At 34.1% G+C, this 25,232-nt stretch overlaps 1 protein-coding gene across 6 annotated transcripts in view; it reads left to right on the forward strand.

The window, feature by feature from the left end:
* EPHA7 (EPH receptor A7) overlaps nucleotides 1-25,232 on the forward strand; it is a 210,693-nt gene that overhangs the window by 162,629 nt on the left and 22,832 nt on the right. For 2 of the 6 annotated variants that reach the window (XM_024996777.2, NM_001192726.2), the window contains exons 6-12: nucleotides 9,151-9,275; nucleotides 11,887-12,070; nucleotides 17,431-17,539; nucleotides 18,141-18,196; nucleotides 22,536-22,661; nucleotides 23,503-23,688; nucleotides 24,280-24,341. In XM_024996777.2, coding sequence (XP_024852545.1) covers nucleotides 9,151-9,275; nucleotides 11,887-12,070; nucleotides 17,431-17,539; nucleotides 18,141-18,196; nucleotides 22,536-22,661; nucleotides 23,503-23,688; nucleotides 24,280-24,341 — 848 coding nt within the window. Of the gene's footprint in view, nucleotides 1-9,150; nucleotides 9,276-11,886; nucleotides 12,071-17,430; nucleotides 17,540-18,140; nucleotides 18,197-21,214; nucleotides 22,503-22,535; nucleotides 22,662-23,502; nucleotides 23,689-24,279; nucleotides 24,342-25,232 lie in introns of those variants that run through there. The other 4 variants (XM_024996778.2, XM_024996780.2, XM_059889796.1 and 1 more) reach the window with 4 other exon arrangements.

Consider the following 25,232-nt stretch of genomic DNA (forward strand, 5'->3'; position numbering starts at 1 on the left):
AATAGAAGAGATTGCTTCATTTGTATTTTTCTCTCAACTTAATATATAATATTTTGAAAAGAATATGTGTTTGTCCTCTTTCCATTTTGGTAGTTGTTTGATTTTTTTACAGTGATATGTTCCTTCTAAATGACTTAGCCTCAGTGTCTTTCTGTTTAGCTGGCATATATAAAATAGAAAGTATAAATTATAGAAATTGGTCATTTCTAAATTACTGAAATTGAATAAAACCTGTCAATATTGAAAAACCTCACATTTGCCAGCATTTATTATAGACAATCCTGAAATTCCACATTGAATTGACAGTTTATTTTCCTGCCAAAGCTTCAGAGCAATTGTTCTCAAACTTAGCTGTTCATCAGCTTCATCTGAGTACCATTTGAAATAATTATGCCTGAATCTGACCCCAAGATCAGTGTATTCTGGAATGGGTCCCAGGCATCAGTAAGTCTAACACAAACAAAATAAATGTAGAATAATAATATACATATATGTATATATTTCTTACCATGTCGCAGGAATGGTTTTAAACATTTAACATGTAATCATGTACTGATTTCCAAGACAGTTCTGTTTATAAAGTATGTACTCTGATTATAGCTGTTTTAAAGCTGAGAAAACCAGTGCTCAAGAAGTTTGGTTCATTGTTCACGATTGCATAATTTGCAAATAAGTGCTGGAAACCAGGTGCACACCCGGTAGACTAACTCATGATCCCGTGCTCTTCACTCCTTTACTCTCCTGCTTCACCACATTTCCTGACTTCAAGGAGCATCAGAATAACTGAGGAGATAAATAGCTATAAATTAATTGTTACATTGTGTAGTACTATCCACAAGGGAAATAGGGTTTTAGAAAAAAAGATCTCTACTAGCTGAAGCAGATGAAGAATGATTCAATGAATTGTAACTTATTTGTAGAGGCCACCAGAGAAAAATTCTTGGGTCCAGTCTTGAACCTGGCTCTGTTACTATTTGCGATAGAAAGTTATTTCATGCAGATTATAGACACAATATCAACATTCTTGATAATTAACTTATGTAGTTATACCAGTCAAATGGGCCTTCCAGGTGGCACTAATGGTACAGAATCTGCCTGCCAATGCAGGGAACGCAAGAGACCCATGTCCAATCCCTGGTCAGGAAGATTCCCTAAAGTAGAAAATGCGAATGGCTCCAGTATTCTTGCCTGGAAAATTCTCTGGACAGAGGAACCTGGTGGGCTACAGTCCACGGGGCTGCAAAGAGTCGGATGCAACTGAATACAGAGACTTACACCAATCAAACACTGAACTACAGATGTTTTTTTGCAACAATGAAAGTTTTTATGTGTTTTACTCCTTACTGCCTCCCGATAATTTGCTAGCACTTGGTTCATATTTCATCGATGCTTTAAGTTGTGCATTCAAATTTTGCATATTCATGTTCTAAATTGTTTCTTACACTAAAATCTCCCTGAAGGTGGGTCTTGTCAACCTTGTAGTCTGTACAATAGTTTGTGCCATGCTTAAATGCTCAGTCATGTCCCACTCTTTGTGACACTATGTACTGTAGCCCACCAGGCTCCTCTGTCCATGGAGATTCTCCAGGCAAGAATACGAATGGATTGCCATGCCCTCTTCCAGGGGATCTTCCCAACCCAGGGATAGAACCTATGTCTTCTGCATTTCAAGTGGATTCTTTACCGTCTAAGCCACCAGCATGGTAAAGCCCATACAATACTTTGGTTATACAATAATCAGTAGTGAAAAAATTACATGTTAAATTTTAAAATTAATGAAACATCAGAAATCAATAAAAATATTATAGTGATATTACCTTCTGGGCATTTCAGTGTAACAGTGAAGTGTACTTCAGACTAATGCTAATATACTTTTAAAAGTCATTGCTACTAAAAATGCTAGTATGTGACAAGTAGCTTGCACCAGAAAGAACGTGATCAAAGAGCCTGTAAAGAAAAATAAATGCTTCTTTCCTTTTTTTAATGCTTCTTCTTTAAGAAAGTTCTGTTAAGAAAAAAATGTTATCCGAGCAAGAACAAAAAAATGCTTGCTGACTTAGGTGTACCTCTCACATAACTTCATCATCTCCTCATAGGCCAAAAATTTGCTTCTGCAGTTGGAGTAGCCAGTCTGCACTTTGAGTGTCACTGTCTAAAACATTTTAAGTAATATTAACTTTATTTAGCCCCAATTTTCTTTGATAAAGCAATGATTCTAAGTGAGTTTTAATAATGGCATGTTTTACCTATTCAATCCATATAACCTCACCTACCTTTTTTCACCTGCAGGCACTAAACCACTCTGAAATGTTTTATCCTCCTTAGATGACCCATATTAAATACCAATTTGCCAGCAGTTTTATTGAAGCATAATTTATAAGAGAAAGACATGGGAGGGGAACATGCTTATATTTATAAGTGTCTGGTCAAATATATCAATAGTACATCCACAGACTGCTGGTTAAAGAGCAATGCGTATCTGTATGTGTTAAATGATACAGGTTATAAAATATAGCACAAATGAAAACTATCAAGATGTTGAACTATTAAAATGATATCATCTCTGCCTTCTAAAATGCATCCCCTAAGGGTCTCGTCATCATTATGGCCCCTCCTGGATTCTCAACTAATGTTAAGTGTGAGGCTTAACAGCTTTTCTGCTTCTAGTACCTGCTCTCAAGAAGTGCCAGCACCTAGAATTGTTGCAGTGTAGTTGAAAAAAGGCATGGGATTAGAATTTTAAAATGTGATTGATTCCAAAATCTTCCCCTTTCTGAGTGGATGCTACTTAATTTCCATAACCCTCAGCCTTTCCATCAATAAAATAGAACAATGGTACCTACCTTCACAGTTATAGTAGGGAAGAAAGGAGGTGATATATGGTGGCTCAGATAGTAAAGAGTCCACCTGCCATGTGGGTTCATACCAGGGTTAGGGAGATCTCCTGGAGGAGGGTATGGCAACCCTCTCCAATATTCTTGCCTGGAGAATTCCATGGACAGAGGAGCCTAGCAGGCCACAGCCAATAGTGTCGCAAAGAGTCAGACACAACTGAACCACTAAGTACAGCAGAGTATAGCACAGCAAACTGTAAATTTATATAGAAATGCCACCATGCCCTGCATAGACTAAATGCCATATATTTATTGACTAGAACTGAACTAGTAAAAAATATTAACTGTTGATTGAAAACATAGGTGACATGTATGACTCAATATCAAGACCTCCTTAGACTCGCTGAATTGTCAGATTGAAAGTGAAAGTCGCTCAAGTTATGGCCAGCTGTTTGTGACCCCATGGCGTATACAGTCTATGGAATTCTCCAGGCCAGAATACTGAAGTGGGTAGCCTTTTCCTTCTCCAGGGGATCTTCCCAACCTAAGGATCGAACCCAGGTCTCCGGCATTGCAGGCAGATTCTTTACCAGCTGAACAATATTGGGTTATAATTTAGTTATTCTTTTCTAGGTAGGACTGGTGTGAATAGTACACTTAGTTCTGGACAGCTGCCTAATTTGTACCTACCTATTTTTACAGTAGTTTAATTTGTGTTAATAGTTACAATTACATAATAATTCTATGAAAATACAAATGCACCTAGAGTTACTCCTCATCAATTAATATTTTAGGCAGCACTTAACCACAGTTGAGCAGGAGTCCAGTTTCACGTTTAGGACTAATGGCCGTAGTAGCTTTCATGATAAACCTCAGGTCTTTGCCCCTTAAAGCATTTTAATAGAGAATTACTATTTTAATTAGTAATCAGGCTTACTAATTCCTACAGTAGTTAATTAAACATCCAAATAATTGGTTACTAATCAGCTGATGACAGAAAAAGATTTATTTCCAGAAAGATGTATTAGTAGATCATTTTTACGAAGATGTTGACTGTTGCTTAAAGAACAAGGCTCTTTTTAGCTGAGGAGTGACTTTTGTTGTTCTTGTGAAGTGTTTTATTACCCCATTGGAATGATATTAACTTTATTCAGTTGGCTGATGGGCTTCCCAGGTGGAGCTCATGGTAAAGAACCTGCCTACTGATGTAGGAGGCGTAAGAGAGGCGTTCCCTGGGTCAGGCATATCCCCTGGAAGAGGGCATGGCAATCCACCCCAGTGCTCTTGCCTGGAGAATTCCCGTGGTCAGAGGAGCCTGCAGGCCACAGTTCACAGGGTCACAAAGAGTCGGACAAGACTAAAAAGACTGAGCATGCATGCAGGCAATGGGAATCTAAAAAATGTCAACAGATACAACAACTTTAGTTGTGTAGTAAAAGATTTCTACACAACTTCGTATCTGTTGAAGTACTTGTTGACCCATCTTACCTGATTGTGTTGTTTAAAATACAAATACTATTTTCCACTCACCATTCTTTGCTGAAATGTAGTGAAAATAACAAGTATCAATAAATTACTTCTTTAAGTCCAAAATCAAATTTATGAGCTTCATTGAAGTTCTAATCACAAAAAGAAAGTTTCTTCCAGGTGTATAATGGAGATTTCTTTTCTATAAAATACGTTTTGAGTCCTAATCAAGATCAAAATTCCTTGACTTCATGTTATTTCAGGGTAAATTTTGATACATCACACTAGTATAAACTACCCTATCACTAAACTTTTTTCATCAACTTTGTTAAAATCCATTAAGTCTATTTTTCCTTTACTGTGTCTATTAATTTTCTACTGTTACCATACATAGTTACCACAGAAACTTAACAACACTCATTTCTTATCCCCACGTTCTGTGGGTCAGAAGTCTGCATACAGTGGGACTGTGGGGCTCAGCTGGAGCCTCAACTGCCAGCCTAGTGGACAGAAATCAAGTTATCAGACGGGTTGGGAGCTCACCTAAAGACTCTGGGGAAGATCTACCCCCAGTCTCATTGATGTTGTCAGAATTCCAAGTCTTTGTGCTTCTATCATGGTTTCTATTTCTCTGCCTCTAAACACCTGTGGCATGACTTTGATCCTTAAAGATTGCCCTCATATCTTGTGTTTCCCAGGTATCCCCTCCAGCGATGGCAGGTTGATTCCTTCTCATTCTTCACATCTCTTTGGCTTCAGCCTTTTGCAACATCTATCTAACCCTGGGTGGAAAAAATCTCTCTGTTCAGAAAGGATAGTGTGATTAGGTTGGAAAAAAATCCAAGAAAATATCTTTATTGTATGGTCTATAACGTTAATTATATCTGTAGTGTCCCTTTTGCCTAGTAATGTTGCAAATTTACACAGTCCAGAGATTATAGAGTATGAACTTTGGAGTGCCATTGACTGACTACATTATGTTTTAAAATTGTCTTTCTTCTCACTTTGTGCTAGGAAATGTTTCCATAAGTATAGGTAAGCTTAATATTTTGGTGGGGGTGGGGGGAAAATGGAGCCCTTCTAAGTACACAGATGGTGATGGTTTAGTCGCTAAGTTGGGTCTGACTCTTTGCAAATCCATAGACTGTAACCCTCCAGGCTCCTCTGTCCATGGGATTTTCCAGGCAAGAACACTGGAATGGGTTTCCATTTTCTTCTCCAGGGGATCTTCCGAACCCGGTCTTGGGTATTGAACCCAAGTCTCCTGCTTGGCAGGCAGATTCTTTACCACTGGGCCACCTGGGAAACCCTATAAGTACATTCCATCTTGTAATTTAAATATATTTTTTAGTACTTGGATTTTAATTGAAAATTGAGATCAAAGATCATGCATGAGTGCTTGCATCTCAAAATCTCTAAAATATTGATTGGTTCAGGTCTGTACATAAACCCACCATTCTTACTGATTATTTTCGATTCAAAGACTCATACTAATGATCCCATTGCCCACAAATTTACCTTTTGGCTTGTTATTCAACTTTTGCTTTTCTGTGGCATCAACTTTATCGACTTTCTTTTTATGCTGTTGAGATCTGCCACTTTAAAACACAGAAACCATTTCTGTATTTTCCAAGATCATCATTCACTGTCATTTTATAGACTCCAAATATGTCCCCGATAAGTCTTGAAAATAATTAAGGGCAAAATGTTCCATCTGTTCCTTCAGTTGAATTTTTATATTTGAATATTTCTAGAAACTTAGGTGAGAAATTAATCTGCTAATCATTTTTTAGAAATCCTACTACAAAGTCATGTTTAAAATCTTGCCTGTTTTCCTACATTTTCCAATGAAGGAAATTTATTATTGCTATTTAATATTTATTAGCTTCACATTAATTCCAATTACAAAAGATTTGATTTCACTTTATTTTGAAAATTATAATGTAAATGTCATAATGCCATTTTGGTTCTTAAGTATGGATATAATTTGGTTAGTTGTATGCATATTCTTTTCAAAATGAACTTCAGATTGTAGTTAATTGACTATTTTGGTGTAAGATCATATTCTTAGTGAAACTGTCACAGTGTGATTAATTTATCAGATAAAATATATTAACCATAGAAATCAATGTGTTTTAAGATTTCTTCCTTCAATTTTACTTCTGTGTATAACTTTATCTGAAAAGAATGACTGCTAGAATCTGATTAGCTTAGAGATAATTTTATTTATAAACTGTACATCTTGTGAGTTGTATATTCTCTATGCCTGAGATTTTGAAACACAAGGGAAAATATTATCAGTTTTTATGTACCAAAGTATTGTATTTGAAGGACATAAGATAGGGAAAGATTTTTCCTATCATGCAGTTTATCTATTCTCAAGGGCTATATGCTAGTACTTCTGTCTCTGACTTTTAAATGTGTGACTTGATACAGTATCAGCAAGGGATACATTTTTTTAAATAAGAAATACACAGGAAATCAGGAGTATAGTCACTGACAGATATGATTCCTCATACAAAAGTGCCATGAGCTTCAAAATACTATATATTTCAAGTGTATTTTTGGCATCTTTTCCCTTCAATCCTCAATTATCATCATTTTATTGGTAAATTCTTTTTCAGGATGAAATAATGAGTATAATGTTAATGTATAACTTGCAGAAATCAAGTCTCATTCTGTGCTTATATCTTGCTACAACATGTCAGAAACTAAGTTAGGTACATTTATACCTCAAGTCTCCATGGTATCTTGCAGGATTCAGTGTCTGCTGCTGCTGCTGCTAAGTGTTTAGTAATAGAAACGAAGCAAAATGCTTTATAGTTTGACTTACACTTCCAAATCACGTGAAGCTATGTGTGTTCCTAAAAGAGACCTAGAAATTAGCTGTAACCAATTTCCATCTAACCTATTTCCAAATGGCACACATCATGCCATACACCCTGATGGGAGGCCCAGCAGCCTTACTGAGTAATTTATGTATTGACTATTGTAGTATTCTCACCTGTGCTGCATTCTATTTTTTAACTGATAGAAAATAAAATACAGGTTTTATGGGGCTTCCCAAGTAAAAAGAACCAAGAGATGGCGATGGGACTCCTGGGTCGAGAAGATCCCCTGGAGGAGGGTATGGCAAGCCAATCCAGTATTCTTGCCCTGACCATTCCATGGACAGAGGAGCCTGGTGGGCTATAGTCCACAGGGTCACAAAGAGTCAGACACGACTGAAGCAATTTAGCACGCAGCATGCACAGATTTTATGAGTGGTTTTAAGTAAATTAGACTATTAGAGATTACTGGCTAAGTATCAATAAGACCTTATCTCACCACTAGTTGAGGTTTGTGTTTCCAAGGCTGTGGTTTGGGGATGCAACTTCTTGAACCACATAGTTGCTGAGATGCTAAAAATATTTTGGGTGGAGAGATAAATCACTTTAGAAACAAATATTTCTTCATTGCATATATTAAGGTTTTAAAAGTCATGGAAAAAAATAAGATTTTTTATTAGAAATTGGCTTTATTGGAAACATATCAGAAACACAGTTAGTCTGTAAACACAGTATGTTGAGTACTTCAGCTGCATGCCCCTAAAGGGAAAGTTGTTCCACTTAATCTGCCCTAGTCGTGCTTTTGTTAGTAATCTGAGAGGAAATGGGAGTCATGCAGCTTCCAGGTCCTTCCCTCAAAATCGCCAAGCCAGAAAGCTGTGACAAATGTCTTTTCTTGACATTGATATAAGAAAATATTAAGAAGTAGAAGAAACAAAATAAAGCCAAAGGGATAAACATCAGAAGCTTGCTTAAACAGCTTTAGCCCCATTTAATTGCTTTTCTGTCAGCAGGATTATTAACAATTTTGGACATCTGAAAATTAAATTAACAGCCTGAAAATATTTTACAGAATGAGATAGAGCATGATACATGAAACATAATGACCCCACTGAAATTCAGCCAAGCCAGTGTGACTACTCATTTAGACAGAGAAGACAACTAGTTAATCATCACTGAGCAAATTAGACAGAGCAAATTAGTTTCCTACATTCCACAGTCTTAGCTACCAAAAAGAGTATATGCCACTAATTAGGATGAAAGAATTCTAAGCATATTATTATCTGTATAGAAAGAGAAAGCAAAATTATAGCTTGAATTACTTCTATTAAAGCTTGAAGCCTAGGTTACATAGGTATAAATTACATGTGCAAGCATCTGTGTGTGTGTGTATATGTGTTCACACATACATATTGATATTTAAGTAACAGAAGCCTTGGCATTTTCTTGCATCTTGACCTAATGAAGTATAAATTTTTTTTCAAGGTTAATTAGAATTCTTGGGAACACACTCACACACACACAGACACATGCATGTCAAACATAAAACCATCTCTTTTAAAGTGTGATTCCTTTCATTAAAGATGAAAGTAGCCATTCCATATACTTTACCTGGCACAGTGTTAAATTATTTTTTCTTTTAAAAAGTGTATTGTCATTGTATATGAAATAAATATTTGGACTTAGTTTATCACTGGAGATTAATCTGAAATCATATTTTGTAGCCTTAATTAGCATTTATTTGCTTAATTGTCATTCTCAACCCCATCGTTTCCATTTTCACTAACTTGAACAATGCTATCTTCTGCTGTTTGCACTTTAATTTAAATTTCTATTAAGGTTTATGAACAGTAATAAGGTCCTGTTTGAATATTCATTAGCTTTTGAATTGTGAGCTATGAAAAGGTGCTTTCTTTTACCTTAATGAAACTGGCACAGCATGGGACTGATCAGTTGTGACATTTGATTTGAGGCATCCAGTGAATTTTCTCATTGTTTATTGACACATCTTGTCCAAACAGCTCCCTCGCAAGTGAGCGGAGTAATGAAGGAGAGAGTGCTGCAGCGGAGTGTGGAGCTTTCCTGGCAGGAACCCGAACATCCCAATGGAGTCATCACCGAATATGAAATCAAGTATTACGAGAAAGTAAGTGCTAAGAACCTCTGAAACGTACAACCTCGTATGATGCTCGCTGTGTCTCATGTCATCCTACTGCACTGTCGACTAAAGCTAGTCATTATAATACCAACTGCTTGGAGCTACTTCAAAATGGATAGTTGATGCTAGCCAATTTTAATAACCCTCTCCCTGAATCTCTGGCTCATTATTATAATGATGGTTTCTGTGAATTAAGTTTTTGTGTTACACCAGTGAAAATATTCCACTAGTAGTGTGTTTAGGTATTCAAGTTTTGATATCCTAATTATTAGATGTAGGATGTTTAGTACCACAGAAACCACAGAGCCCAATGTGTTTCTGAAAATGTTTCTTTCAGGTTATCTATTTGAGCCCTTCATGACTTATTTTATGTATGTGGTTTCATTGATAATGATGGTGGCCTCAAATAATTTAGTAATTTGAAAAAAAATAAGACTATTTTCTGTAATAAATATGTAGTCAGGTGATTATATTTCACTCTGTTAAATTCCTCGTGAAGTTATACTAATCATGCTAGTTATGTCTATCATTTCTTTACACCCCTCTCTCCATGAAAAAGTAGTGTGGCTAAAACTCAAGTGCTGCTCCCTCAGTCGCCTGTAATGGCTAAATTTTAGTAAATAGTAATGTAACTCCATGTTTGAGTTTATTTACTTCTGACCCATCTAGAGAAAGACAGAAAGACTGACACACCCCTGTTCACAAATATTCTAGTCTCCGTCTCACCGAAAACCTGATTCAAGGTTTGAAACATGGAACTATTATTATTACTAGTAGTAATAGTAATAATGCGTTATTATTATTATTATTGACTTAATTAGCTAAAGTGCTCTAATATACATAACCATTTTAACCATTTAGATAGAATTTCACAATAGAAACATGAAGCTCTGTAAATATTTGGGGACTGAATTGACTTGATTAAATCACTTAAATGCATACAGTGCTAACCCTTGGCAATGGATACTTGTTTTTCACTTTAATGGAAAAACAAAGTTTTTAAGTTTGTTATATTTTTACTTATTATTTACTTTATGAATACATAACTTCCATGGCCAAAGTTACATTTTAAATACTTCATTTTTGTACTAGAGGATATACTTCTTATCCCATCAAATGTATTTCTAAGGGGATCCTTGATTTTAGTTTTGGTTTTGTTATGTCTGTTTTCCAGTGAGCTCTGACAGTTACAGTTTCTTCTGAAATTTCATCAGATTTCAAAAACAATGAAATGTGTTTTAAAAATATATTAGGTGGTAAGTGAGAGTAAAGTTTCTTATAGTGCAACACAATATTTTACAAATCTGGAATAAATTTGATTAGTTACTTTTTTACATGGTAGAAACAGAATATCTGTTTACTGAATTTGCAAATTACAAAATAATATTACAAGTAATACTATTGCTTTATAATATATGTAAGCTTGTGAGATATATATATATGTAAAATTATGTCATCTAATATCAGTTTTTCCTCATTCTTTTATTTTAGATAAATATATATTTATAATATTTTTATATATTGTATATATTTATATATATAACTCTTTTATAAATGATTATAATGCAGACAGTATAAATCAGCTTTACTAAGTCCAGTTTACGTATACATTTATTTACAGTTTTGCAAATATTATAATTCAAACAACCAGTTTGACATTTTTAAATTTCACTGAATATTTTTATTACCAGGCACAGTTGAGGGCAGGTTTTATTATTGAACAAGTAAGAACCTATCTAGAATCGTATATTTTGCTGAGTAGTTTTTATAACTTTTTTTATAAAGAGCACATTAGAATCATATCAACTTTTAAATGTTTATTCATTTAAATATTGTTTTATGGAGTTTTTATATTCTTTGAATTTTTATATTATTCTTACTTATCATATATAACATGATAAACACATTTTTAAAGTCTGCAAGTCTCAGTTTTCATATCTGAAAAATGGAGAAACTAAGATATTTAAAAAACTGCTGAATCATAAAGTATCTAATTCTTTGTTTTATATTTAAAACATTAAGTCTTACATTGATAACTTCAAATATTCCATTAAATGCTGTTTAGCAAAAGTGGTTTTATTCTGTGAGAAGTGTAGGTTTTAATGAAAACAATTGATGTCTCACTATGCTGGTGGTGGTTAGCTAAATTTCTTGATTTAATACCTTTGTTAATTTTTAACATATGGTTTGCTTGCTGAATAACATTCAGGAATGATATTAAGAGAACTGTATCATGAAGTGAAGATTTCTACTGAACCATAGATTTTACAAATGGAGTTATATTTTGGTCAAAAGGATATTTGATTATATTTATGACTAATAGTTCTTGCCAATGTGCCCTCTACCAACAAAGCAACGACTCAAAACATCATAAATGTTTTAACAAAATTATTTCTCTTTGAAATGTGTAGAACAAAGGCACGTGGTCACATTTACATTTTATATTATCTGAGAAACGGCTCAGTGTTCCAATATTCCGCAGGGTACAATGTAGCCTTTATAAAAACAATGCAGCAAATTGAAACAAATTGCAAGAATTGGCTGTCAAATTGTCTGGTTGTAATCACAATTAAATATTCCCTGTATATATTGTTTCCAGGATCAAAGGGAACGGACCTACTCGACATTAAAAACCAAGTCCACTTCAGCCTCCATTAATAACTTGAAGCCAGGAACGGTGTATGTTTTCCAGATTCGGGCTTTTACTGCTGCTGGTTATGGAAATTACAGTCCCAGACTTGACGTTGCTACACTAGAGGAAGCCACAGGTAAAATGTTTGAAGGTAATTACCACCTTTGGTTTGGATTCTTATCTCTATAACGCTGGTGTAATTTTTATTTCAATATTGAGTGTCATGATTTAGTTCAAGGTGATTTTTACATTTAAAGGTGAATGTATGTGCTGTACTGTGCTTAATCTCTCCGTGGTGTCGGGCTTTTTGCGACCCCGTGGATTTTAGCCCACCAGGGTCATCTGTCCATGGGGATTCCCCAGGCTGGAATACTGGAGTGGGTTGCCATGCCCTCCTCCAGGGAATCTTTCCAACCCAGGGAGTGCACCCAGGTCTCCCACATTGCAGGCAGATTCTTTACCGGTGAGCTTAATCAGGGAGGCCCTGAATGTATGTGCACATATAAATATATATCTATATACTTTGTAAAGGTTATTCAGAATAATAATTTAAAACTTGCTATTTTGTGATGTTATACACTTTGTCTAATTTCTTTAATCCATACTGGGTTTATTTTGAGAAGATTAAGTCAGAAGCAGAAGCAAAGCTTGCTCAAAAGTGTATTTACACAAGCTGTCTTCATAGACCCTCAAATGATCTTCTAGTTGTCAGGCAAAGCTGCCACTTCATAGACACCCCTAAATGAAGCCAGAAAGTATACCAAGATGGGCCACAGAAAGATAATTTATAAAAATCAGGGTTAATTGAAGCTACTTGAATTTTAGCAATGATTTCGAAACTTGCCATTCAGGAGGAAGACTTTGTATTTATTTTTACTTTTGTCATCTGTTTTTTTCAGTTTTATGAAATATTTCAAGCATAGTAAATAATGTATTTAAAGAATATATGAAATATTAAGAATAATAATTAAATATCTCTGTATATTCCACTCAAGCTTAAAAATAGAACGTCACCAAAATCTCGTCTCCTTTACCATTTGGTGTTTTATAATGCAACATAGGATCATAACAAAAAATACATGTAATTAGAGTGCATCACAAATAAACGGATGTATCTTAGGCTGCACGTCCCGGTTTACTGTAAGAGGACAAGTTTAGAACAGCTTGAGTACCACTGCTGGCTGTTCTTCAGCTAGGTTGAAGCCTCAGGGTATGTTTCTGTATTTTGAAAGTTTTTTATTTCTCTCAATGTTATTCACATACAAGGTTCACCCAGCTGTTACCTCCTTCTCTCCTTGCCAATCTAATTTTTCATGGAATTCTACACAAAAATTAGCTTAAAATAGTATATTATTTCCTTTTTTCAGTTTTTAATAGGAAGTTTTTTTAATAAATTAAATCAATGCAACTTTGATTAAAGAGTTTGATTTTGGGAGAATATTTTTCTAGATATTCTAAAAGTTAGAATAAATTGGTATTCTTTTACATTAGTTCACGCTTAGTAAGTTTCTAACAGTAGTCTTTTTTTCAAAATATTTTGTTATATTTTTAAATTGAGCAGTAACTCTGGCAACCTCAAATAATAAAACATATGTTGAAATATATTTTAAATGTAAATCAGTTATATAGAATTATAAACACAAAAGTCATCCATTGAAAAAGATTTCTTATAACTTGGTGTGATAAACTTAGTATTCTTTATTATCTTGCCTCCAAAACATTACAGTCTTTTACTCTATCAACATTTAAACATTTGAGTGGTCTTCTGTTAAATGTATTCTAAGTAGTTTTCCACTTAGACTGATCTTCTGATATTTTACTTTGTAGTTTCTAATATAATTAAACAATTTAAATGATTTTTTCATATTCTATTGATTAGTTCAAACTTAAAGAAACATCAGTCAGTTATACTTACCCAAACATTCTTTATCAGTTAAAGCTTGAGTTTAAAATCTTTAAAAAATTAGTTTGTGTATTTTCCTGACTTTGTAAATTAAGAATATTGGGCCAAACTATTATTTATTACCTACTGAATCCCAGGGACGGAGGAGCCTAGTAGGCTGCCGTCTATGGGGTCGCACAAAGTTGGACACTACTGAAGCGACTTAGCAGCAGCAGCAGCAGCAGAAATTCATAGATCTTATTTCGTTATTTAAAAATGAAATAACTAACAATCATAGAGATTGACATGAAGTAGTAGAACCCAAATGAGCACATGAAACTAATGCTAAAAATGCATTTTGCATTAGAAAGGATTTGGTGATTTTTATCATCAGAATATTCTCTCCACTGGAAGGTAAAGTTTGATGAAAGAACAATCCATATCTCCCATTTACTTTAGTCTTACAAGTGCCTAATATAGTGCTTGACACATAGAAGATACTCATCAAGTAAGCAAGAAATGAATACCTCACATTAATCAAAAAAACAAGTTATCAGTATCAGCTGAAGCTAGTAGAAATATCCTTGGTTTCACATTTCAGCTCTGCCATGTCTGGCTGTGGGACTTTGGATGAGCTATTTCTCTGTGCCCAAGTTGCTAAGAGAGTGATACCCAACTCTCAGAGCGATTGTGAGGATTGAATAAGTTAATGTACACAAAGTGCCTAGCACACAGACGGCTTTGAGTGTCAGCTTTCATTATTTAATACAACCATTCTCAAGTGTTTTGGTCTTGGGAAGCCTTGCTGCTGCTGCTGCTGCTGCTAAGTCGCTTCAGTCACGTCCGACTCTGTGCGACCCCATAGACGGCAGCCCACCAGGCTCCCCCATCCCTGGGATTCTCCAGGCAAGAACACTGGAGTGGGTTTCCATTTCCTTTTCCAATGCATGAAAGTGAAAAGTGAAAGGGAAGTCGCTCAGTCGTGCCAGACTCTTCATGACCCCATGGACTGCAGACTACCAGGCTTCTCCATCCATGGGATTTTCCAGGCAAGAGTACTGGAGTGGGGTGCCATCGCCTTCTCCATGGGAAGCCTTACAAGCTATTAAAAAATATTGAAGATCCCCAAATAGATTTTGATTATTTGGGTTACATTATTTGATATTCACCATTTTAGAAATTAAAACTGAGAAATTTTTAAAACACAAGTATTCACAAGACACATTTCATTAGCCAGCAGAATGATGACATTATCACTTGTCATCTAAGTTCTGGAAAACTCAACTGTGCACTTGTGAGCATGTGAGAGTAAGTGAAAGAGGCAAATAACATTTTATTATGTGAAAATAGTTGACCTTGCAGATTCCTTGGAAAGCTTCTGAGGTTTCCCAGACATGCTTTAAGAACTACTGATTTAGCACACAGGTTACTGTGCTAGGGATTAGGGATGCACAGAAACACACAAGCACATTTGATGTGCTCAGTTAGTGAGAGAGACTTGCTCACAAGTTCTGGCCATACAGTTAAGCACTGGTAGAGTGCACGGCCCACTGCTATCATAGTGTCGGGAAACAGTGACTCTCGTGCTAGGAAGGAGGGCTAGGAAGATGATCCACCCAAAAGAAGTTACTTGAGCACTGATTGGAAAGGGAATTTAAACATATTATTCCATTTTACATATATCCTAAAATCCCCTTCTACACAGAACCACTGCTACCAATTTTACAATTTTTAAACTGTGGTGTAGTGATTATGACATATAAATTATTTTTAAATGTGTTATCCATGAAATAGATGAAAATATGAATCATAAATAGTGACTACCGTAAGATTAAAGTGTGATCCTAACTATATATAAAAACATATAAGTAAATATTCACAACTTCTAATTCACCATTCACCTGACTTCAGTTGTCTCATTGGAGTTGTGTTTCTGAAGCTAAGGGCAGAAGGGAGTCTAAGACAAGCAAAGAATTAGACCCATGGGACAAACTGAATGGAAATAATTTCAACACATACATGTTTAATTTTTTCCTTCCTTGTGAACAAAACTACTCCATTCTTTTTCCTCTCTAAATATATATTAAAAGAAAGATAAAAACAAAAAACAACCAAACCAGACCAACAAAATTACTTGAAGTCATCTTTTCTCTGTTGAATCATAATAGGCTGTAATTCAGAAATTAAAGCTTTAAAGTTGTTTTCTTTTTCTTCTTTTTCCTTTTCCCTTGTTTCATTCTCTCAGGGAACAAATCAGCAGGTCCTGACTTAGGGAGTGTATATAATATCTCTTTCCAGAAATTTATTTCACTGGAGCTATTTTTACTGTCTTTTCAACATAAGAGCTATCTATAGTTAGCATAAGTATACAAAATTAAGAGATGAGTTGTGAAAAGGAGGGAAACATAGATAGAGAGAGAAAGACCAATTAAAAAAAAAACAAAACACCTTTATGTTGCCTATTGTGGCAAGACACATTCTGCCTACATTTAATTTATTGCTCTGGAGACCAAGTCCCTTGCCACCACTAAGAATGAGTAGTATTTTCCATCCTACCTTAAAGTTTACAGATGTTGATTGTTTCAGAAATAAACAAACTGTATTAGTTTTCATTATATTAGATATTAATCTGTAACTGAATCATCTATTGGAATATACATTTTCACTGTTTTGTATCCATTTGGGTATTTTATTAGGTTTATACTAGTATTGAAAATAGAATATTCTGGGGAAAATATGACAATTGTGAATTGCCAGATAAGTAAAACTTCACTAATTTGGAAAAATACAAGTGAGAAGGCCATGTGACTTGATGAAGAATAAGAATCAGAGGCTGCTTTAAAGGACATGTAAACATATACTGCTCCCAGAGAGACTCTCAGAAAGATTCAGCCGGGTTTGCCTTAACGAGCATAGAAGAATCACTTAGTCTTGTACAGGAAGTGTCTACAATTGGATAATGCTAAAATGTTTTTTACAGTACTTGCAGAAAGTTGGCTCTTCCATAAACAGCCTAGCTGCTCTGTAATCTTAAACTCTCAAATGTGTGCATTGCATACTTTGTCAAATTAATATAAGTAATTCTGTTTATTTTCCTGAATTAAGGTGAATTATAAATTCATATTGATTTGCTATGATTACATCATGATTCTTATTCTGTATTGATGATGTGAGAGATAAATCATTTAAGGTACTTTGAAAAATGCTGAGAGTATGTTATTTGGGTTTGTTTGTTTGTTTTTTTCACACACCAGGAAACAGACACAGTGGGATCATGTACCTTACTGAGGGGAAAAATGGGGATTTACTAGCAATTGTAAATGAAAAATCTTTATTTCTTGGATCATAACTAAGTTTCCAACAATTAAGCAGGGGATTGCCATTCAACAAGGCATTTTGCAGGGATCTTTCCTAGCTGAAGAATATAAAATAGATGAAAGTATTGTTCTTACCACTTACTTAAAATGTAAAAAATAAAGATTTATTTAAATTTGTTACAATAGAATACATTTATTTAAGTTAAAGGTGAATTTAATAGCATAGATATCTTGCTTATAAGATTTTGCCTAATCTTTCAAGTTGAATAGTATTGAGTATTTTATTGAGCCTTCTTTTTTGTTTGTTTACAGCTACGGCAGTCTCAAGTGAACAGAATCCTGTTATTATAATTGCTGTGGTTGCAGTGGCCGGGACTATCATTTTGGTGTTCATGGTCTTTGGCTTCATCATTGGAAGAAGGTAGAACACAAATTCGTTCTAATCTCTAACATAAAATGTATTGATTTTTCAGAATTATGTCAGCCTATTACTTATTGTTTAGTTTAGAATGTTAACTAGTAAATGCAGTTATTCTTTGTCTCATATGAAACACTAAAGGTCAATAAATTTTCATTCTCCCAAGGTTAGAAGAGGAATGAGTAGTGTCATTTCTATTGGGTGACTCTTTATTAGTTATTTTTTAGAGTTCGATTTTTATAATAAATGTAGGAGATACCTGGGGAAAGATTTACTTTTTTAGTTAATGGTTTCTGGAAGCCATTTAAAATCTGTTGTTGCTGTTTTTCAGGAAAAAATATAAACAAATATTCACTCATTGGTAAATATAAATCTGTTAAATAGGTCCCTTCCACACTGTCTCACACTTTATATTCTTTGCATTTTTCAAATCATGTGAATTGCTATATTATTATTGAGTTCAGAACTATGGACATAAAGTTTATGTATTTTGTTCATAGCTCTAACTAGCAAGTTCTTAAGTAATTAAGATATATCATACTGAATTTTAAATACACAAAACTAGATTATTGATTGAGATCATCAAAATTTTATTTTTTTCCAGGCACTGTGGTTATAGCAAAGCTGACCAAGAAGGGGATGAAGAGCTTTACTTTCATTGTAAGTGTTTGGCTTTTCTTTATTTATTTACCCCAGTTAATACAGAAATCTGATTGTCAGTATTGGCATGAATAAATTCCTGATGCATCAGGCTTGAAAATATACCATGAGCTCAAAATGTTGCTTTAAAGCATTTGAACAAATATGTAGAATGAAAACATTATGTGAATTCTTTAAAAATATATTCAGAAATGTAATCTCTCATAAGAAATTTTAATATAACTGAAAGGATATTCAGCAGCTTTTATGTCACAATTGTTCCTTTTGCAATCTTTGCCCAAGTGTTTCATATCATGCTAATAATGATTCATTAAATGTTGCATGCGCCCATGTTCTAGCTCAGGAATTCATTTCAAGTTAGAAGGACAGGCCCTTTTTTCTACCCAGTGAGTGATGCTGTAATGAAAAACTAGACTAAGGAGCCTCTCTCTGTCCATCTACTATAAACTGGCCATCACAGGTAGATATTTTGAGACACAAATAGTGTAATAATAGGATTCAGTACTCTGATGTTTTCCTGTGGATTTGAGCTACCTGATTCTTAAAGTTCATTTTAGAAATTATATCAGAACATAGCTCAGGGAACCAAAAAAAATAGATGTTCAACTGCATTAATCTTATTGTTGTTGCACATGGATGGCAAGTGAAACCCTGAGAGCTTTGAGAGTAAATGTTGACTTTTTGCACCCAAAGTAAAATCCAATGGATGATGCTCTTATCCAAATCCAGTATTCCTATTTTTAATCCTTGAAAACATTGAAAGTAATTTTATGTATAATTTTTCTTAGTAACCATACTCTTTACTAAAATTTCTCATAGGTAGATAAATTTTCTATAAATGGCATAAGAATGACATCTATTTTTGTGTTACTCATCAAATTCTTGTGTCAGTATCTAAGAAGATATTGTCATGTCCCGATTCTTAAGTCATGGGAAGATGTAGCATCAATCAAGGAAGTGTGTGGTTGAAAAAACACAATGTGAACACCACTATTATCATCCCTAAGTTTCTTCAGCATGTTATTAATTGTTGAACCAACAGTTCCCTTGACTTTAGTTTTCAAAAGAGAAGTGTCTTTATATAATACATATTCAAATCAATGATGAAATTGTAGAATTTGAACCACTGAAGGCAGGGAGGGTATTAGGACTCTAGAAATTATAGTAAAAGTTATGACCAGAGGGGGCTTTATCATGATGATTAAGTTTCAGGGCCCCTGGTTTTCGCAGACTCCTTTCAAGGCCCTGGAAGGGTCCTAACAAGTTAGGGTGTAGAATCTTTTTCCTTAAAGAGAATATCCCAAATTGCAGAAGGTTTAAGCCTCACTAAACTTAAATCTGCCCCTGATTATTGCTGAACACACATGATTCTATGACTCCTCTCCTGGGATTATTGACATACTCCTAATGCTGGTGCTTCCTCTTGCTAACTGGCAGTGATTTTGTGACAAGTCCCAGTGATGAGAGTACCATAGGCTGTTTATAGCTAGAGGATATGCAGAAAAAGTGAAAGTTATATTTTTTTCTCTTTCATGACATGAGAGAATACTTTTAACACTTCCCCAGACAGGAAGGAGAGGATCAAAACTTGAATGCCTTAATTTTTGTGTCGTTTGTATATAGATGACAGTAAACATATATAGAAGAGAGTAACATAAGACTATAGTTCCTGGAATCCCAGATTCTACCCATATGTGAATAATTTGATGGAAGAATCATTTAATAATACCTTAATCAGTATGTCACTTTTCTTTGCTTATTGAAGATATCCAAGACATCCCCAAATGATCAAACGCTGCCTCTTAGTTAATTTGCTTTTAGCTTGCAAGTTAATGCTGAAGGTAAATTAAAACATGGCTTACCTGAGACATGTTGTATAGCTTTCTGCCTAACTGTCATCATTCACTTTTAATATTTTGATGTCATTCCCTTTTTTCACATTTGACATCCAGTTTGTAATTAGAAAAAATAAAGCTGCATGTTTTACCTGCTAACATAGAAAAGATAAACTGGAACTTGTTGTGTATATAAAGTTTTCATCTCTAGAGCAAAATATCAGTGGTGGTTTTAAGATATTTAACATTCATGAGAGATGTAAATGAGATATTACAACACAAAAAGCTCACACTCTTAAATCAAGATAAGCAACAAACCAAAATATTCAGAAACTGTGTCAAAATTGTTCTTATTTTAAAACATCCATTTTTAAACGAATAATGAAAGAAATACACTTAAGATATCCTATCTTGGTAAATCCTTGATATTTTTGAATCACCCTTTTTACAAGGATATCTTTTCTTGTCATTTGATGAGAACCAGGCATTTTATTTGATTTTATGACTGTATTTATAGTACATAAAGTACAACACTGTGGTCACCAGCTATTTACAAGTTGGTGTCCTTTTATTCCTTTAGTATACAGACAATTTTCTTAGGTGCTAAGCCACCGGATTGAATTTTTACAGAAACTTGAAAGCAACCGTTTAACTAGCTTTTAGAGCACTGAATTTAATAGAATGTCCAGTCATTTGTACCAGGTGCCCTCCACTCTCCATGGCCCCAAGTGCTACATTTAAAGATATAAACACAATGGAGGAGTTTAGTGAACCAATTCCAATTTACGTTTTGTTTCCTCCTACCATTTCTTCTAACAATGTCTTCGAATCCAAGCTGGGCAGTATTTCATGTTTTTATGCCAAAATTGCTCTGGCCTGTCAAAATGTTTTGTGACATCTTGAATAAAGAACCATCAGAGACCCGTTTGAGATGCAGAAGGTTACCTCCAATCTAGCTCCCTTATCGCAAAATCAAACCAAAAAAAAAAAAAAAATGAAAGAAAAAATAAAAAGGAGAAGATGGCTCATTCTCCATCTGCCTGCCAATCTAGGAGGTTAACCTATTGTTTTCTTCCCTTCTCTCTTTTTCTCTTCCCCCTCTCTTCCCTGTACTCCTTTTTCTCTCTTTTCTCTTTCTATCCCCTCTCTCTTTTCTTCTTGTGTTTTTTTTTCTCATGTTCAGCTTTAGTAACAAATGAGCATCTGTCAGTTTTATAAACTGCAACAGTAATTGTTTAAGACAATCAATTTTGGATAAACAATCAACTACAACAGAATAAATCAAGATTTTTAAATCCCATTTTTCCTTTATACATTCTGCTTCTTTTTGTTTGTTATGTGTTTATTTTAAAAATATAATTTCAAGTTGATGTGATGACATAAGCACAGTTAGGCTACAGTGTAATACATAAAGAAATATATTGTTCTCCAAATAGTAAGATTTAATGAAAAGATTGTTCAGTGGCTTTGTTAAAAAACAATAAAGTTTTTTTTGAGGATATAGTGTAATTATTTTCATTGCATTAATATAACCAAATATATGCCTATCTATCTTATCTTTGTCTTTAACCAAATGATTAGATTTGGAATACATTATTGTAATTGATTTAAAGTTGACATAGCATTATCTGTTACCTGCATGCTTCTGGGTGCGTTTTAAGACAATTTTAACTTTTAAGATGATTCTATGTTGTTTGAATCTTGACTACCTTTTCTGAGGTGTATTGGCTACCTCCTCATAGCAGTTAAGAACTTCCAGAGCCTTATAATTGAAAGTTCATATAAACCATTCCTCTTTCAAATTGCTGTCATACATGGTTAGCAGATCCCAGGAATATTGTAAATTTTCTAACTTTATTCTGCACTTTGTACATTTGGCTTCTATTGCCCTTCAAGGTGAAGAAGAAACTGTGTCTTTAGTAGATTTCTCTCTGGTTTTGTGATAGCAGTCCCTCACAGCTTGTATTAATTTTATGTATATGTCAACGGTGGTTGGTCTTTAAAAAAATAAATCAAAAGAATAAGTAAGATGTCTAAATGTTTTTAATATTACTGTCAGTGTAGTAGGCTACCTGTAAATGAAATGTCTTCTTTTCCCAGTGTATTAATTTGATTGATTGACTGACTGATAGATTTACAAATGTGTTTCCAAGTCCATTACAAACCTCAATATGGCTTGAACTATGCCATGATAGCAATGAATTTAATTAAATCTCCAGTCTGATAAGAGTCATGTCAGAGAATTTTGGTGCTGTCTTTTGTTGATTTACTGGAAAAGCAATTCAGTTAGTCACCTATGAACTGGATCCTATGTTACCTATAGAAGCTTGCAGATAATACCTATACGCCTGCAGACTGAAGTAGTCTGTTAAAACTGCTGTGAATCAGGTGATGTGGAAGCAAGTTCACTGTTCCAAGGAGCACTCTGCATAATGAAATTCCTGGGCTGACTGCACAATAAGTGCTTTGCTTCATCACAGTCATGCTTTCTTACATCATTACAGTTAAATTTCCAGGCACCAAAACCTACATTGACCCTGAAACCTATGAGGACCCAAATAGAGCTGTCCATCAATTCGCCAAGGAGCTAGATGCCTCCTGTATTAAAATTGAGCGTGTGATTGGCGCAGGTAAGGCTGTTGTAGCTTCCTTGTTCAGCTGTTCCATTTAGCCAAGATCGAAAGTCATACATCATAATGACAGGCAAATAATTATACCTCAAGTATAGAACCTTTGCATTTACCTGAAATGTTGGAAGCAATGAGCCTGTACTTGTTTATGAAATCTTACAAAAAAAAAGTGAAAAAGAAGCATGTGGTGCAGAGAATTGTGTATCTTTTGTCTCTTGTCAGATTTTTAAGATATTGTTCTATTGTAAGCTATTTCATAATAGTTCTGGCCCATCCAATAAATGAATTTATATTTAAAATAATTAGAATGTTGTGAATATTGCTGGAATATACATCCACTGACTTGATTTATCATCTTCCTGCTGTGTTCATTTTTATTATTTTTTGTTATATTTGTAGCTGTTGTACTGTTTAATTTCATGTAGAAAATTAATATGTATTAATTATTTAAAAGGAAAATTATTTTCTATGTGTACAATGTATCTTCACAGTAATTGTACATTTTTGGATGAAATCCTTTACATCTAGCAAACTTAGGTACATATGAATTCCAGATTTTTAAATCTTTCAGAAATATTGGTGTTTCAAGTCATGAAAACAATAGCAATATGTATAATTTGCTAATGTGCCCTTATACTCCAGTAAACAGTGTACATTTTGCAGTGTATTTCAAACCTAAATGGTGTTTCTGAAAGAGTTTTTGTTAAGCCAGTTAAAAAAATAGTAGTTTGTGTAACAGTTTAAAAAAGTTGAAAAGTGCTTTTAAAGAATTTAATGCAGTTACTCTGAGAGAGGAGATATTTCTGTAATTAAAATACACCTGCCTGTTCTGTTACTTTAGGAGAATTTGGAGAAGTCTGCAGTGGTCGTTTGAAACTCCCAGGGAAAAGAGATGTTGCAGTAGCCATAAAAACCCTGAAAGTTGGTTACACGGAAAAGCAAAGGAGAGACTTTTTATGTGAAGCCAGCATCATGGGGCAATTTGACCACCCAAATGTTGTCCATTTGGAAGGGGTTGTTACAAGAGGTACATATTGACAGTGTATTTCATTTAGCAAATGGACTGTCAGAAATCAGTGTTATTTCACAGATACTAAAAAATCAAATTGTAAATACACTGCATATTTTTCATGAGTTTTTCTTTGGATGTGTAACTGACTAAAATAATTTTCTTTTGTGCTACCATCTCAGACAAAAAGTGGATAAATGAATGAGGGTTGAGAATTAAAGAATAAATTTGATAGATAGATGGAGTGACAGATATTTTCATTTATCTTCAAAAGTCATAAATGTAGTACAGTTTAGTCTTTCCATTTTCTGTAAAGTGTCCTTTTCTCTGAGTTTTGTTCACAAAACAGGAGTCAGAAGAACACATTGACTTTTATTGTTTAATTTTATCAATCATGACTATGTTCCAAACAGACAGTTAATGATTCTGTGTTTGGCAGCAGCACTAGAAATGTTAGAAATACTCACCACTCACCCAGTCAGTCTTTCAAAAGAGCACTAGATATTTTATCTGGGGTGAGAAACAGAATAAATCGGAAGTTTACATTACAACTTTTTTTTTAATTATATATAGATATATATATATATATTTTTTTTTTTTTAATTTTAGGGAAGCCAGTCATGATTGTAATAGAATTCATGGAAAATGGAGCCCTAGATGCATTTCTCAGGGTAGGTAACAAAATTATTCTCCCATTCTAAATATACTATACCTGTTACCAATGTAATTTTCTGAACTTTTCTTTGCAGTATAAAATGTGAACAGTAGAAACTTGAACAGGTCACAAAATTGTCTTTGAAAAACAGCTTTAAAAAGTCTTAAGACTGGATTGAGGAAGATTTTTTGAGCATTTAAGCGATATAATGTCATTTAAAAATAGTTTCCATTGATATATTACCACAAATACTGAGGATACTGGAAGCCCTGTAATTGGAATACTTGCTGCAGAGTAGCATTTTACTTTTTCAAATTTACAATTATAAATGAAATACAGAGGTAATACAGAGAAAAAGTGAGATAACCATTCAATGTTGGTAGGACTCTACTCTATGGAACCATTTCTACTAATAGTGTTATATGAACATCAAGCTTAAAATAAAGAATTATTGACATTTTAAAGTATGTTATTTTTAATAAATAATAAGTTCTGAATGTAAAACATACATATTTTTATGTTCAGACTTTTCATCTAAGAACATGAAGAGGTGTTAACCTTTTTTCAAAGGGCGAAGAGAAAATAGTAAGAGGAAGAGAACATGCAGAGATCATACATGATCTAGAATGGAACATTCAATCCAGATTAATAAGCATTAAGGGGATTTTGATGTGCTGTGTCTTGTTAATATGCATAGCTGTCAACTTTCTAGAAGAAAGCATCACTTAGCAAATTCATCTATACAAACCGCTGTCAGCTTGCATCGTATTTGGAATTCAACTGGAGAAATCTGTGGGTTAAAAATAAGTTAGAAATATATGGTGGCCAGTTGGTTGCAAAGAGTTCTCAATCCCATTTATTAGCACATCTACCTCAGGGAATCTTTGTTGCAAGTAATATTCCTACC

The sequence above is a fragment of the Bos taurus genome, chromosome 9 (assembly GCF_002263795.3).
Source record: "Bos taurus isolate L1 Dominette 01449 registration number 42190680 breed Hereford chromosome 9, ARS-UCD2.0, whole genome shotgun sequence".
Taxonomy (NCBI): Eukaryota; Metazoa; Chordata; class Mammalia; order Artiodactyla; family Bovidae; genus Bos; species Bos taurus.